The sequence below is a fragment of the Cygnus olor genome, chromosome 1 (assembly GCF_009769625.2).
Source record: "Cygnus olor isolate bCygOlo1 chromosome 1, bCygOlo1.pri.v2, whole genome shotgun sequence".
NCBI lineage: Eukaryota > Metazoa > Chordata > Aves > Anseriformes > Anatidae > Cygnus > Cygnus olor.
In genome coordinates this window covers 208,240,876-208,257,362 of record NC_049169.1, presented here as the reverse complement: position 1 = coordinate 208,257,362, position 16,487 = coordinate 208,240,876, and the positions used below count along the sequence as shown (strand labels likewise).

Below are 16,487 nucleotides of genomic sequence, written 5' to 3'. Positions count from 1 at the left end.
GTGGTGGGATTGATTTTCACCCAGAGGCCCCCAGAACTGCAGCCAGATGGGGCTGGCTCTGTCCCAAACAGACATTCCTGTACCATAACAAAGCCCCCTCTGCTTGCAGCGTGGATGCCGGGACCCGTTCTGTACGGCAGCGCCATCGACACCACCTGCATCCTCTGGGAGAAGAAGTGTGACAGGAACGCAGCCTGCAGATACTACGACAACAACCTCTTCAGGCACAGGTAGGGCTGGTGGTGGGGACAAGGGGTGGGGGGAACGCGGCCTTTTATGCCATGGGAGTGACCTTAATAAGATGCTCTTATGATCAGCTCTGAAGGGGTCAAGCAGTTGGACTTCATGGTCTTTGTAGGTCACTCGCAGCTGTTCTGTTTTGTTCTTTGGTAATCAAACGGGCCTCACATCCCTCTGTCCTCTGCTAATTCCCTGGGCTTGGAGGGAAGTCATTAGCATGAGCCAAAACCATGCCAAGGACCATGCCTGTCCCAACCCCTTCGCCACCACTCAACACTGCCTGCAAGCTGGTGCGGGGTCCCTGTAGGATACTTTGCACCCTAGGGTCCATCTTCCAACAGGGAGACACACAGAAGACCCCAAAACTGACCTGTGCACCCTGGAGGGGCTGGAAGGGAGCTGTAGGTGTTTTTCCATTCAAACTGCAAATTCACCCCTGTTAAACGAGTCCTTGCCTGGTAGGTGCAGCAAGTCCTACTCACCCTCAACCCCAAGGCATATTTTTATCTGCCTCCTTTTTACCAGGAGATGTGATCTGTTAACCCAACACCGAAGAGGCTTGATGGCTATTCCTCTTCTTTCTGCCATCCTTCTTAGGAGCCCAGCTTGCAGCTGAGTGGGGCCAGCTCTGCCCGAGCAGCCTGTCCCCATGCTCGGTGTCTTCTGGCTGCCTGGGGATGTTGGGTTTTGGTGCTTGGTGCACACAGCAAAGCCCTTCCTGCCGTGATTGATTGTGTTTCCACACCACAGGTATCTTGGTCTCCAGTTTTTCTTTGAGGTGGGCGCTTTCCTGTGCTTCGTGACTGTGTATATGATCCTCAGGAGGCAGGAGATGGAAGCCAGGAATGTACCAGAGACAAAGACAGACCCGGAGAAGAAGAAACTGGCAGAAAGCACCACAAAGAGCCCAGAATCCAAAGTCTGATGCCAAAAATGTGAATTGTGATCCATGCCCAGGGAGGTGAAGCCGTGTGAATCACCCCGCACTCGAACTGTGAAGGGCGGATGCTTGGAGCGATGGACAATGGGGCTGCTTCCCACCTTCCTCTGTAGCGCCTCGGGAGCCCGTCCACGCGCTGTCCTGCATCCGTCTCCACGTGAGTGGTGCAGGTGGCACCTTCACGTGGGGTAGTCCACGCACATTAACCTTTGGACACTGCAGTCTTCTGGATTTATGTCCTCCAAAGTGTTTGTTCCTGCTGACAGTCTCAATGACGCCAGCACTGACCATAAGCCTAAGACCTGAGAGTTGTTGGCTTTTTTTTTTTGTTTTTAAATAAATGGTTTTTACAAAAAGTGTTTTGTAGTGAGCCCTTGAATGATGGTCTGTCCTTGCTCCCCCAAATGGTAATTATTCTTGTTCCTTCTGCTCTTGTAAGCTGTTCTCTATCCTTGAAGGCTTCACCCAGCTCCAGATGATGCTGATGGGGGTTTTGCCTAGGCTATGTACCATTGCAAGGACCAGCAGCCATGCCTCACCAGGCTGCTGTGTGGGAGATGCTTTGCTGGCAGGAGTAGATGTGTAATAAGGGGCAGGGATGAGGGTGCTGGGGATGGGTGGGCACTAGCAGGAACCTCAGATCCAGCCCAGGAGAGAAAATCAACAGCTGCAGGCTTATAGCACCTTGGCAGCATAGCCGCATTTTGCAGTAATAATAATAACTCTTATTTTTGCATTATCTATGCTTGCCACAGTACCTTATTGAAGTACATAAGCATTAAGGTTCCTTCCCATCTTCTGGTTTGGGAAAGGCAGAACTTTGCCCAGGGGTGCAGGACCAGAAGGGGAGTCCAGCCCTTTTGCAGACTGGGCAGAGCTTGTGGTTAATGCGTTTGCCCACAGAGCAGACAGCCTGGCTGTGCTCCTTGAAGGGGTTACTGTCAGAGGCAGCGCTAATTACAGGGCAAAGGTCAAGCCTGGTATTATTTTGGTGCAGCTTCCCCTATTTTCTGCATTCTTTCCATCTCAGGGCTCCTTTCCGCCCGAGAGCAGATTGTGTTGGTGGCCTGATCCCATCAGCTGATCCCATCACAGACCATTGGTACCTTGTAATTTTTGGCTCCAGATTGGAATTCAGTAGCAAAACCAAAACTTCTAAGTTCAGCCCAAATATGCAGAGGGAAAAAGAAATAAACTGTGGAGAAAATCCATTAACTCCTCACAGCCTGGCAGCTGGTCCTACGCTAAGGTTTGGGGTGTGCTGGGGGCAGGGGGCCTGACCATGGCAGGAGGGGACTGGGTGGGCTTTAAGGTCCCTTCCAACCCAAACCCTTCTGTAATTCTATCAGAGATTGTTGCTCTTTCCCTTCCCATGGCTCTGCTCCAGGCTCTCAGCTTAGCCCCCGCTTTTCTGCCTGGCTTTGGGCTCTGGTGAGGTTTTATTCACCTTTCCCACTGCCCACGTGAACTGCTGCATGACCATGTGATTCTGACCGCGAGCATCAAAAAGCAAAATCTGGGGGAGTCTGCACTATTCTCAGTTTTCAGGTCATGACTAGGTAAAACAAGCTTCCAAACCAAAGTTGTCAGCAGGTGTGGAATAGGAATGAGTTTTTTTGGACAGGAGGAGGGAAGAGGCAGACCACGATGTTCAGAGTGGTTTCTCTGGCTCCTGGCAGCCCGCGAGTTTGTGGCACCCTCCCTGTACCCAGCGGAGGAGAAGGGTCTTTCCTGACTAAGTGCAAGTCCTCGGCTTGCAGGCGGTTTCCTGCCTTGTTCAGCCCAACCTCAAGCTGCTCCAGGGTACTTTCCAAACCAGAGCAAGCTAACAACACCACCGTTTGTTTCATACAGCGTGAAAAGCTGAGGGCTGCATTGTGCTGAGCCAGGAGTACCCCTGGGTTGGGGGAGGGAGAACCATTTGGGCAGGGGCTGGAGCCCAAAAGGCTGCACCTCCCACCCACCTGTGGACCATGCTCGGGAGCACCAAAGGCCACCGCACAGGTCCAGGAGTCCTGGTCCACCAGCACGGTCCTTCTGCAACATCTCTGCCATCATTTTTGCTCGTTTCTTCAGCTGCATCCCACGCTGCAAGGATCAGTCCAACCCTCGGCCCCAGCGGTGGCCGGGCTTCCTGGGCTCCTGGGGCAGGCAGAAGGCACTCACACGATGGCCAGGCCATCATATCGATATTTTCACACCCTACAGAGATTTTTCTCAAGCAATGCACAGTCCAGTACAGAGAAATTCTGACTTTCTTCATAACCCCTCCATCAGAGGAGAGCTCTCTGTGGGTGAGCAGCCAAGGCACTTGCAAACAGCAGCTCTCAGCTTTGTGATCAGCTGTAGGCCTATTATTAGTTTTATTTTTATTTTATTTTTTTTCTTCTGCTGCAGTTTCCATTAATTTGGGCTGGAGGCTCTATAAAGAGAAATAAAAACACCTCTCCCCTTCTTTTCTTCTGAGCTCTTTAAGAAATGTCTTGGAAGTGGCTGAGTTGCAAGGGAAGATAAAGGGAAGGCTGCTTGGATAGGCTCAATCCTGCTGCTAGTGGGAGGGAGGTAAAAGCAAGGTGCTTTTGCCAAGGTGCTCAAGGTGAGGAGGAGGAGGACAAGAAGGAGAAGGAGGAGGAACATCAAATGCAGCGCAAGCAGCAGGTGGGGGCTTGCAGCAAAGTGAGGTGCAGCATCTGGGGCTTGTGCTGCTGTGCTCTGCCAGCTCCTCCCCAGAGTTTTCCCCCTGGAGCTGGCTTAAAAGAGATTTACAAGCCACTTAAGGATCTACCTTAGGCAGCAGCCAAAAAATGCATAGGGGAGGATAAGACAAGTCAATCCAGCTGTGCCATAGCTCCACTGACTTCAGGTCTCGCTCCTTTGTGCTCCAGGGAGGCTGAAGGTGATCAGTTATAACAACACAGGTATAGCAAAGCCATCCAGACCAGGAGCTAGATTCACTGGGTGTTTTGTAGCACTACGGGCTGCAGACCTGAAGGTAAAACGAAGCTTCCTGTGCCAGCAAGGATTGCACAGGGGCAAGAGGATGATTTAAAGCAGGAGGGAAGACAATTTCCCCAACTAGGAAGAAAGCTTTGCCAAGTAGGAGCAAGCTGTCACGGGACACAGGCTCCAGCAAAGGCAGGAAAGCAGTGAGCAGAGACAGGTAGCTCTGCAGGAGAACGTCGCCAGGGCTGGGACCTGCTTTTCTGTAGAGTCACCACCGCTAAATCACCCTGTTTATGTCAATCCCTTGCATATTCATCTGTGGTCTACAGACAGCATCTTTTCATCGTATGGTGACGCTCTTTTTACATATGTTTTTAATGCAGTGGCTGGCGTCCAGTGCAATGCAGTTTCCAGTTTTAATAACTGCCAACTAGAGCATCGTAGGAGCCCATCGAGTGCTCAGCTGAGGACCAGGAATCAGAGAGCTGTTGTAAGAGACTTGGCTGGCAGGACCAGCACCAGCACTGGATGAGGGCTGCACCCCCTTTCTAGTGAAAAGGGCTCCTCCTGAACCTCCCAGACCCTCCTTGTGGCTGTTTTCCCCTGCCATGCCCCCTGCTGAGGCTGAGAAAAGTTCAGTTCCACCTCTGTCACTGCCCTTCAGGCAGCCACAGGTGGCTTTGGATCTCCCTCAGCATCCTTTTGGGCACCCTACACAGACCCAGCTCCTCAACCTCTTCTCACCGACCGTGTGCCCCAGGTCCTCCCCAGACCCTCTCCAGATTTTCCCCATCCCTCTTGAACTGGGGGCCCCAAAACTTCCACCACATCCCTGGCGTGGTCTCACTGGGCCAGTACAGGGGACAAACCATCCCCCGTGAGGTTTGCCTTTCCCGTTATGAGAGCTCTGCTGGCCTGGATTCAACCTGGCATGCACTGTAATCCTTTTTGGTGGGTCCCCTCTCACCCAGGCAGTTCCCAGCTCATACCTCTGAGTGGTTTTATTTTAGCCCAGGAAATGAACTTTCCACAGATTTCTGGCTTGATTGCATACTTGTCTGTGAGATGAGGCTGACCAGCCTGCTCAAATCTCTGTTGCAAAATTAGCACACTTCCTCCTGCCCTTCCTTGGGGGACACAGGGGAAAACCTGGTTGTTCTCCTCTTGACAACAACTTTATTTTTATTTATCTATCACCCTTTGGCCTTCCCCTGTTTTGGAGTCAGCCAACCCAACAGATCCAACCTCTCGCTCAGGCTTATGTTTCCTAAACCTAATAAATCCATCACTGCCACCTTCGGGCTCCCTCTGGTTTCTTCATGTGCAGCACCCAGCCGGGCACAGCTTCGCCTCCAAGCCCCCATCAGTCTGGGGACCCGGTGGCACCATGTCCATGGCACTGCTCGACTACAGGGGAGGGATGAGAGAGGCTGTGGGGAGCAGCACAATGCAGCAGCAAACTCAGTAATCGCTCCAATTTCAACCAATTTCCCTGTGATTAAAGCCCTTGCTTGCAGCAGGGGAACCCACACCCCAAACCTCCACCTCCGTGAGGGTTTCCAACAAGTTGCGTGCTGTGGACAGCAGCACTGGTGCCATCCGTGGCATTTTAACCCCTTCCCACTAAATAGCTTGTCCACCAGGCTGTCGTCTTCAGCCCACAAATAGTCACTGTTGGCTCCAGTCCCTGCGGGCTGGAGGAGGAAAGCATCAGGAGGAGAAAACCATCAGCAGAGTCTGCCAAAGGTTCAGTGAACCTGGTTCTTCGCTGGCTGTCTGAGCTGATCCAAGGCACTCACAGAGCTGAGAGCTACTTATAGCTAAGCACGATGCTCATTCTTCTGGAAAAGAGCAAAGCTGGAGCTTTTCAATAACCCAGCACCCCCTCAGTCTGTTTACCCCTGCTGGTTCTCCCCCCCGCGGTGCTCCTGGCCACCTCCCCGCGGCAATCAGAGCCCAGGGGATTTCTCCTGCTCGCCTGCTGCTGTTAGAGGAGCAGGTTTTCCATCACGGGGGATACGGATGGTCCCATGTGGGCTTGGTCACTGCTCACAAAATACCAAAAAAAATAATATAATCCTGTATCAACCCCCTGAGTGTTTCCATTAGCATTTACTCACACTGCCTCTGGCAACCTGAAATGTGCTCCTGGAAAATGCTCATCAGAAAAAGATGGTTTGTAGCAGAAACACGGAGAATCCCAGCACCTGGGCATTGCTTGGTACTGGGGCAAGCAGCCAGAGAAAACCCCGTCCCAGATCAGGGGAGGAGGAAGGCAGAGGATATAAACGTGTGTCTGAAAGGGAGGAACACCCGGTTTAGGAGGTTCTCGTAAATTCCCACTAGGATACTGCGAAGACCAGCAAAGCAAATACTGAACCTCTATCAATTAACCCCACATTTCACAGAGGTTAGGGTTCCTGAAGGATCTTAGAAAGGGAGAACTGGGAAATGAGGAAGATGCAGATCCCCCGTCTTAACCCTGACCACCAGAAATACAATGAAGGAGTAATTAATCAGCATGCAAGCACTTGGAGAATAATGCCATGGATTGCCACAGAGAGATCACATCAAACATTTAATTTCTCGCCTGGGCATGCAGCTGACCCACCTGGGGAAGTATCTTGACTGCAGTAAGGATTTTGACCCTACCCCAAAATATTCTCATAAAATTATCAGCCATAAGAAATTACCAGGCAGAGAGGAGGAAAAGAGCAGGCATAATTGGGAAGCTTCCCTTCCAGGGGTTACGGGTAGTTTCCTGCCTACCCAAAGGGATTTATCTAGCAGAATCTCACAAGGGTCTGTCCTGTCTCTGGCACCGATCGATAGTTTAATTAACAACTCGGATAATGAGACAAAGAGGAGCTAATAAAACTTCTGCCTGAGGTCACCGGTGCTGCAGATGGCAGGATTAGCATTCAAATCATTCGTGGCAAATTGGAGAAACGTCCCGAAATCGATGGGCTGGGATTCAACGCGGAGAGCAAACGGGGAAGGAGGGCTCGGGTGCAGAAGTCGTCAGCAGGGGAGAAGAGGCAGGTGGAGGAGTGGGAAAAAAAAAATTAAATGCAATGAGGTGCGGGAGCAGACTCCAAAGCCCTGGGTCCCCATCGGTGGAAGGCTTTAGGAACAGGAGATGCCTGTACCAGAGACGCAGGATCCCAGAATGGGGGGGGGGGGGCCTCTGGAGGTTGTCTGGGCCAACCCCTGCTCACGCAGGGCGTCCCACCAGCCTAACCCAAAGCCTCAACCAGGGGGCTGCCGGTAGGGCACCGTCTTTCCTTAGACTGTAATAGAGATGAGCCCATGGAGCCCTTCTAACCAAGCAGTTCCAGGCTCTGCACAAGGCAGTGACAGAAGTGGAGAGGAGCAGAGGAACAGAGGGAAGGTCTGTTCCCAAGCTAATAAATCCCAATAATGACCCAAGACTTTATTTGAGTGTTAAAAGGATGCAAGATCCACATAAATGTTATGTTCCCAATAGCATCAGGTATGGTTGCAAATGCAAAAGGAGAGAAAAGCTCATCCGATGAAGCATCGGACAGGTAGGGAGCAGGAAAACCTGCATTTGGGGTTCTGCTGTGGCCAATGTCTCGGGCAGGTTACCTGCTCTGTGGGTTTCCATCACACCTCCGGGTCCGGGGAGAGCAGCCTGGGAGCTGCAAGCAGATGGGTCCCAGATTTCATCCAGGCCTCCAACCCCAGCACCAGGGAGGTGTGGGAGCTGATTTCAGGCTCTGACACTCCAACAGCACAGCCCCCGTGGTGTCTCAGTTAACATAGACCACCCCTGAACGTGTCCATGGGAAGGTTACGGACCCTGTGGTCCTGCAGCAGGTAGAGGATCAATGAATCACACCTATTTGTATGATCTGGTGCTGCTTCCCGGGTCTTAGGTTGAGGTCTGATGCAGAAATATTGTGAAGAACGGGTCACCTGCCTTTTCTCTCATCCCCAATGAGAGGAGAAGAGAGGGCCAAGAGATTCGTGGCTTCGGGTAGGGTCTGAGCTGCTCCTGCTGCACCCAGCTGAAGAAGTGACAGAGATACCTCTCCACTGCGTAAAAGCGATCAACCCCAAATTTGTATTTTCTACAGAGTCTCTAAAGAGTTCCACCTTCCCAAGCAAACTGCAGTCGTACAACAGCTGTCCCTGAGTGGTGACACTGAGCATCACAGAGGGCCTGCCATGTACAAGCCTTTCTACATCTCCAAACACTTTTGGAAAAAAAAAAATGAATTAACGAGTTGTGGAAGGAGCATCCCATGCCTGGCGTGACCTCCTTGTCCCTTGGCTGGAGCATGCAAGGACATGGGGAGACGGCAGCTGCCTGAATGCACCAGAGTAAATCTGAAGGTTGGGGTCTTCCTTACAGGGGTTTTAAGCTCCCATCAATTAATTTAATGTCAATTAAATTAAAATGACATTCACCAGAATTCACTTGCTGTGCTCTGCGGAGAAGAAACAATCCCTTGCGCCTTGAGACAGAAAACTTTGTCCCAGTATTGCCAAACTGAGTACGTTTCCCTACTTATTTCTGAGTGCCCTCCCTTCTTTTTTTCCAGCTTTGCTTACTTGAAGGTCCAAGACAAGCAGAGCGGAATAAATCAGGAAGCCTCTTCTGTGTTTGGAGACAGGTTGAGTAATGATTACTCTTGAAATATGAAATTCATCTTTTGGGGCTTAATGCACTCATAACAAACTCGTGCGGGAGCTTGTTGTCGAAGGCTTTGAAATCACTGCGGCGAGAGAACAACACCCCTTATCCCCCGATCTGATAAGGGCTGACACTGCGTCATTGAGAATATTCCCAGCTTCGTCCTAATCTGTTGCTTTCAGGGCGCTGAAGGACACGAGTGCTTTCAGACAGCGCCGATAAAGGCTGTCATAACATTTTAATCCCTCTCACCTCACTTTCCTAGTTAAAATGTCATTTGCTAAGGAGACCAGAACCTGAGATGGTTCCAAGCTCTGCACACCGTTATAATTTTCCAAGCAAACCTCAGGGGAAAAAAAAAAAAAAAAAAAAAAAAAAAAAATCAACTTGACTTTGCAATCTTCTGGCTGTTATACGAGCTGTTAAATAAAGGTTTCCCTCCTCTCCATCCCCATCTCCTGCTTCTCCCAGCACCACGACCTTGCTGCACGTTGGTGACCTGCCCTATCCAAACGGCACCCACATGGAGAGAAACCTGCAAAGATTTGCAGAGATTTTCTACCAGGCAACCCTGGAGAAAACGTGGAGATGTGGATAAAGTGGTGTCCTGGGGCTAAGAGGCCACCAGGGTGGACAAGGACACCCGTGAAGGACCCTGAAGGTACAGAGGCTGCATCTGCAATGCCAGGGGTGGCACGGAGAGCAGGACGAGCACGGCAGAGTTTGTAGGAACAAGGGGACGGAGGACGGGTGGCAGAGAGGAACGGGTCCCCATAGCCAAGCACAACACTCCTTGCAGCTGATGTGTCTTGCTGCTTTCAGACAGCCTCCAGAGAAGCAGGGTACAGAGGAAGGTCTCCTCTCTTTGTCTCCTCTAAGTGCTTCCGGCATGGGCACCAGCTGTGCACCCTTGGGTGCGCCCTTGTGCCCCCGCGGGGGTCTGTGATGGGGATGCTGGGGTTGGGAGGCTGAGAAATGGGAGCACCAGCAGGAAATGAACTGGGAGCACTGGGGAAAGCCTCGCTCCCACCCGGGTGTGGGTCCTGCTCACACCTCTCACACTGCTCTCTCACACCGCTCACACCTCTCACACTGCTCACACCGCTCACACCTCTCACAATGCTCACGCTTCTCACACTGCTCACGCCTCTCACACTGCTCACACCACTGCCCCTGATGCAGGCCAGCAATGGCAGCAGGAGGCTGGCATGGAGGTGGCAGCACACCCTATCCCCTCGGGGACACGATGGAGCTGTGCTGAACGCAGGCAAGAAGCTTTGCAGAAGCTTAGATTCACAGAAGCCAAACCAGGCAAGATTTTGAGGCAAAAAATACCCCTTACACACCTCTTTCCAAAAAACAGCCTGTCTTTGCCAGTCAGGAGGTATCCGAGAGAGATGGGGGGGACTGGATATTTCGCTGTCTTGATCCTTTGTGCTGCACATCAGTGGTCCTGAGCAGACCTTGGTGCTAGCAGGTATGTGCGCAGCAGAGACGGAGTCGGTGAAATCTGGGAGCAAACAGCTGAGATCCGTCTGGGTTACAGGAAGATCACCGAGACACTCGATGATCCTTATGGGTCCCTTCCAACTCGGGATATTCTATGATTCTATGATTCTAGGTCTTGCACCGAGCCCTGTTGGACCATTTTCCTGCACCCGGAGCAGGCAGAGGCAGAGTCCTCGTGTCGGTCATCTCCGGCAGTGAAGCAACACAGCCTGGGGTCCACGCTGGGGTTCATCCTTAAGCAACGCTGAAGGCATCTTGGCACACGAGGCAAAGTGTTGCTCTGGGACCGTGGTGGTAATGACAGGCAGGCTCGGAGGAAATTACAGCTTTACTGTTTCCAGGAAGCTGGAGAAAAGCTGCAATTAACGGCCCAGCGTGCCAACGCCGTTCCCTGAAATCCCGGCTGCAAAGTGTCCAGGATTCCCCGTACCTCTGGGGAGCGATTGCGGAAGATGTTCTGGGAACAGAGGGCCCAGAGGTGAGGAGCAGCTCAGAAAGCAGCAGTCAGCAGCGATTCGAGCTCGGTGCTGGCTGCAGAGAGCATGCAGCCATGCCATAATTTGTCCCCACGGCGCCTGGCTCCTCTGCGGTCCCCACCGTCCCATTCCCAGCCCCATCAGTTTCAAGCCATGAGCATCTTTCCTCTATAGTGAAGCTGGGAGGTGATTTAGCTTATCCAATAAATCCCCTATAGAGATGTCCACAAGAAGTCTTCCAGTGGGAGGTGTCCCTGCCCATGGGTTGGAGCTGGATGACCTTTAAGGTCCCTTCCAACCATTCCATGCTTCCATGCCTCCGTGTGCTCTATTTCTGTTCCCTTTAAAGTCAATTTTGCTGTACGAATGTCGATGTGCAGTGTCACTTAAGATACTAGGGTCCTAAATGTTTAAATTTGTTCCTGTATGCCCCATCCAGCAAGGGCATCCCACGGGGACAGACACGAGCTGCAGCTGCAGCAGGGCCACCGAGGAGCTCAGGTGAAGACACCGAAGGAGCTGCGATGGACCAGGAAGGTTTCTGTCCACGCATCCCTATGGGAGAGGGAAAAGGGAGGAGGATGCACAAGGGTTAATGTGGAGCTGCCCTGCCTCCTTCCACTGAGAAATTTCATGTTTATTTTTCTCCAGAAACGTACAATAATGATAAAGATTGTCTGGGTACCTGGAGGGAAGCTGCTCCTTCCGCTTGTTTATGGGCTGGGCAGTGAGAAAATTGCGCAGGCGATGGGAAACGCAGGGGAAGGGGACGTTCTCCAGCACATCCCTTTCCGACCGGGAACATGTCCCACTGCAGGGTGCCCCGCGTCCATAAATTGGAAATATTTCATTATTCTTCTGCGTGTCTCCTCCAGGAAGAACAGCCAGCACGCGGTCCCCTCCGGGGCTCGCCTTTCCACCGCTTGTAAACACTCCGAGGAGCACAATGGCTCTGCAGGCAGTGGGATTAAACGCTTCCAAAGACAACAGTGGTGCTGTGACTGTTCAGCACTGCTTGTGAACTAAGCAGCCAAGTCCTGAAGAGTGTGGTTTGGTAAAACACGTCAGATCCTGAGCGCCCTCAGATCCCTTCGCACTGGGGGTGCCGGAGAGCAGTTTTGGGGCTGATCCGAGCCCTGGACGGCAATGGGGGGCTTTCAAGCTCAGCTCTGATCCCTTCTGGTCCATGCACAGCTGCAGCTTTAATTTAAAAACACTTAATTTAAAAAAATAAAGATAAAAACTTTTAAACCAGTGCCCCTCCCATTGCCCGGGTGCACTTAAATAATAGAAAAGGGGGAAGAAATTAAGCAGAAGATGTATACGCTAATAATAAATAGGGAGGGAGAAGGACTTGAATAAAAGCAAAGTCAGGAGTGAAAGGACCAGATGGAAGGTGAAGGGAAAGGGACCCAGCCAGCTGTGGAGGAGAAGGCTCCGGCACCTCCTTGCCTTCATCTGCTAGGCTCTTCACAAGCAGGAAGGTCGCTGGCCCCGCTTGGGGCACTTTATCCCATGGGGACCCCTTGCACGGGTCAGAGCAACCTGGGGAAGAGGAGCTGGGAAAGCCTCGCCCCACTTTTTAACTCCATTCATTAATAACCTCCACGTGCTGCCGGCCAGCCGAGCGCGCCCATCCCTGCAAGGCAGAGATTTCTGCCTTACACAGCTGGGCAGAAATTAAGTTATCAGAGCCCCGGTGTGGCTCTGATGGATTTCTGGTGGAATTTCATGGATTCTCTGATTCCACGACTGGGGCTCTCTGAATTAAAAAAAATAAATAAATAAACCACAATGCTTTAGTGGGGTAGCAGAGTTACTGATATCGTGATAACCCCCATCGCAGGATGCTCTGGGGGTGTGAAAAAGCCTGGCCAAGGACATCAGCACTGTACAGAGTGAAGGGATTTGGCTTGGACAGGTTGGAGAGGAAGAGGCTGGGAAGAGAAACACGGATGGCTGGGCCTCCATGAGGCATCATGCCCCCCTCCCTGGGATGGGGACTCAGGGATCTGCTGACTGTGTGCCCGGAGCACAACAGCAAAGTCGCCATCAGGATGCAAAGCACACGCAGACACCCACCCCCGTGCTTCTGGGTGAGCGGTGATTCTGTCGTTCTCCATTAATTCTGGAAAGAAAAGGAAAAAAGAACCCACACAACCACTGACCTGTGCCGCGGGAGGAGCCCCCGCTCAGCTTCCCCATCCACCGATGTTCATTACCTGGAATGGCAACCCATGGTCGGGGTGCTCACATTGCTCATGTTTCCACACTGTTTTCAATGTTCCCATGATCACAGCGGAGTAATTGCAGTTCTGCTTTGTTTTTTGTGTGAGCACGCTCCAGAGAAGACTGGCGAGGTCAGTGGGGAGAGAAATGAATGCAGCATGCGCGCCACGAGGCTGTCGTAGCAAGGATGGATGGAGCAATCACCATTTATCTGGTGCAGCTGTATAACTCTGGCCAAGGAGAAATGGGAACTTTTGGAGAAATCCCAGGCACAGAGGTGGGATTCGGAGCACATCATGGCACCGCTGTATCATGGAGCCCTGCGTTCAGTGGCAGCTGAGACGGACAGGTGGGATCTGCAGGTAAAAAAGAGCAAGCCCGCGGTGTTGCACAAGGACCCAAGGAGCACAACGGGATTGTGTGTCCGCGTGCATGTGCCTGCACGTGCCAAAGGCACCCTCCTGCCCCCCCAGACCCCAATCAGTGGTCTTCAGAACCATTCCAGAGCTGGAGGAAGGCAGCGTGGGAGGCTGAGAAGGATGCAGAGAGGAGGAGGGGTGCTGCGGAGCCCTCTCTGTGCTCTTCAGCCAAGCTGAGCTTTGCCTTTCCTCGGGCCTCAGCAAATGCTCTCCGTGCGCTCCTGAGCTGCCTGGTCGCTGTACTGTCTCTGAGCCAGCCCTCCAAGGTAGCCACAAGGATTTAGGGTCCCTTGGACAGGCGCAAAGTGGGAACCCTCGAGCTGTTCTGGAACACAAGCTTCGAGCCAGCTGATGGGCTGAGCGTTGCAAAAGCTCACCAGGCTTACCTCGCCCTCCAGACCGAGGGAAATGAATCCCTGCATCAGCAGAGGGGAATAACAGGCCAGCTCAGCACTCCAAGCAAAACGCTCCACCTTACAGTGGACCTTGGCCCCATGAGCCAAAGGGTATTTGCAGATCCCACTGGTTGGGTGGAAGGATTTTTCATTTCAAGCTAACCAGCATCTCCCTCAGCATTTCTGGAGAGCCCAGGAGTTTTCAGAGGAGGGATGTAACCAGCCTGGAGCTCCAGAGAGATGCTGGGAGGCTGACGAGTGCCCACAACTCCCAGCAAAGTTCAGTAGCCAACAGCTGAGGTCCTTGGCCAGATGCTGTAGAAAGGAAATGCTTCGAAGACAAAGATCAGCCTGACTTTCCTGTGCTGTGCGAGGCTTCCGCTACGTCAAACACTCAATAAAGATCTCAGGATTCAGCTTGGAGCTTCCCAGAAGTCTCTGAGCATGGCTAAGGGCCTTGTAAGCTCCTGTTTGCAGGGGATGCTCTGCACTTTGCTTCCAGACTTGCTATGAGCAGCAGTTGCTTGAAACCAGCGTGCCACAGGCAGCCTGAATCCATCTGCCTTGCTGTTTACGTGGCCAGTCACAGCCTTTGAGGCCAGGGCAAAAAGTCTCTTTACTTACTGCAATAATCATATTCAGACTTCTTAATGAGCAAATTCTCAGGGAAGTGTTGACAATGGCTCTGCAACCATGGTATAGGTCAGGGCAGAGGCTTTGCAGGGCTGGAGGCACTCACAGGCGAGGGGTGGGACAGGGACTGTCCCCAGCTCCATCACTGTCACCTTGTGCTTGGGTAAGTCCTTTCTGCCCTGATGTTCCACATCCTCCCAAGTAAATATGGAGATAACTGATCTTCTCCTCTTCTAGGAGTCCAGTTTCCTTGCTCCTGTTGCACTCTGGTGCAATGGGTATGAGCAGACAGGGCTCAGACATCCATCCATCCATCCATCCATCCACCCATCCATCCATCGACCCCTCCATCCATCCATCCATCCATCCATCCATCCATCCATCCATCCCCGACCTTGGCTGGGGCAGCCCATGCCCCGCGGGCTGTCGTTCTGCCCTGAGATTGTTTCCTCTCCTCTGCTGGCATTTCTTAATGGCCATTTTGTGCTTTCTTCCTGAGGAACAAAATGCAATCAGAAATGACAGCGTGCTGAGTCCAGCCCCTGAGACAGGGCAGATCTGTGAGGAATGTATAAAAGTGCGTGTGAATCCCATGAGAGGGGAACTAGCATTTTCCATCACACAGCACAGCAGCCCAGTAGCTTGCAATTTCCTCCCTTCACCAATTTCAGCTGTAGCCAACCCTAGCCCTAAGTGCAGGGAATTTCTGAAGTGCTGTGGCTGCACAGACCTCAGTGCTGTGGTTTATGCACGTGTGTGCCTGAAAAGCTTGGTGTAAATGCTGACCAGCCCGCTCCAGGGGTGAATGCTCTGGCCAGAGGCATCAGCATTATTGCAGTTAGCCCAGCCTGGCTCCTGGGGCATGGAGCGATCCTCCTCGCTGGGAAATCCACCCTGAGAGAGCAATTTTTTTTTTTTTCCTGCAACCCCCTTTTGAAGTAGGAGCTGTGCTGGGACAGGGACACATGCTCTGTGAGTCTGATGCTCCTGGGCATTAAGGATGGAGAGAGAATATGAAGTTTCATTTGCATGCGCACTCGAGTGCATAAGCTTTCCTGCTGGAAAACTTCCAGCCTGCTAACACTGAAAGCTGTGAGCAGACCCAAAGCAAACTTCATGTCAACTAAAATCCATGGTGAAGACTTTCTGCATGGTTTTCCTGCCCTCTTTCAGACATTGCCCTCCGCCTGGCACAGCAGCAGAGCCTTGTGTAGCTCCTGCAGGGATGCCCAAGGCTGCACCCAGGCGCCTTACTCCAGCACTCAGCTCCACTGCCTCTCAGCCAGAGATTTACAGTCTCTCTGCAGCTCATTTTCACTGCAATACACTTCGCTGCTCGGGAACATCTGAACTAAATTGCACAGCAAAGCGTTTAATCTGCAGTAAAACCCCAGTGTGACTGCACTGACTTGCTGCTAGAGGCTGTGTCTCCATCAGTAAATAACGGGGGCAAGAGGCACAGCCTGGTCCAGGTAGCAGGGGTGAAGCTCTGGCCTCTGCTGTCCTCCCAGCCACACACATGGTCTAGAAAAAAAACGCAGAAGCACCGAGGTAATAATTTATATCACTGGCAAAGACCAGAGCTTGTGGCTCAGCCCTGGCTAGTTGTTAGGGCAGGGAGAGCTGCGAGGCTTTAGCTTTGAGAAGGCATATTTCACTTCCACATTTGCCTTCCATAAAGGGGAAGACGCTTAGATCGAGAAAAAATGTATGTTTCTTTTGTACCACGGAAGTACTGTGTATCTTCTCGTCTTCTGGGATGCAAGGTCTGTTCCTCTGGGAATCACCTCCTCCCCCAAAGTAAGCTCCAGTCTCCCTCCAAATCAAGCAAAACCAGGTCCTTGGCCAAAACCAAATCTTCAGGACTCTCAGCTGGGGGCTCACCTCCAGACAGCCCCTGTTCCTCTCAACAAGGCTGAAAAGTTGACCTGCTGTCCTCGAGCAGCTTCCCAGCAGGCAGGACGTGAGCGTGGCCCCCGCTGGGCACTGTTCCCACATCCGTCCACGTCGGATATTCAAGAATTCAGAGAAGGCAAAGTTTCT

General features: G+C 52.1%; 1 protein-coding gene and 1 long non-coding RNA gene across 3 annotated transcripts in view; one reads left to right on the top strand and one right to left on the bottom strand.

Annotated features, from left to right (window-relative positions):
* SLCO2B1 (solute carrier organic anion transporter family member 2B1) overlaps window positions 1-3,635 on the top strand; it is a 55,222-nt gene extending 51,587 nt beyond the window's left edge. For both annotated transcript variants that reach the window (XM_040530796.1, XM_040530877.1), the window contains exons 14-15: window positions 110-230; window positions 991-3,635. In XM_040530796.1, the coding sequence (XP_040386730.1) occupies window positions 110-230; window positions 991-1,165 (296 nt within the window). In that variant the 3' untranslated portion in view covers window positions 1,166-3,635. The remainder of the gene's footprint in view (window positions 1-109; window positions 231-990) is intronic.
* LOC121058597 lies at window positions 1,518-11,950 on the bottom strand. The gene is made up of 2 exons (XR_005814267.1): window positions 11,454-11,950; window positions 1,518-11,323 (listed from the first exon to the last, which is right to left on the bottom strand). It is a non-coding gene; the product is annotated as an uncharacterized LOC121058597 (long non-coding RNA).
* Between the last annotated feature and the right edge of the window lie 4,537 nt (window positions 11,951-16,487).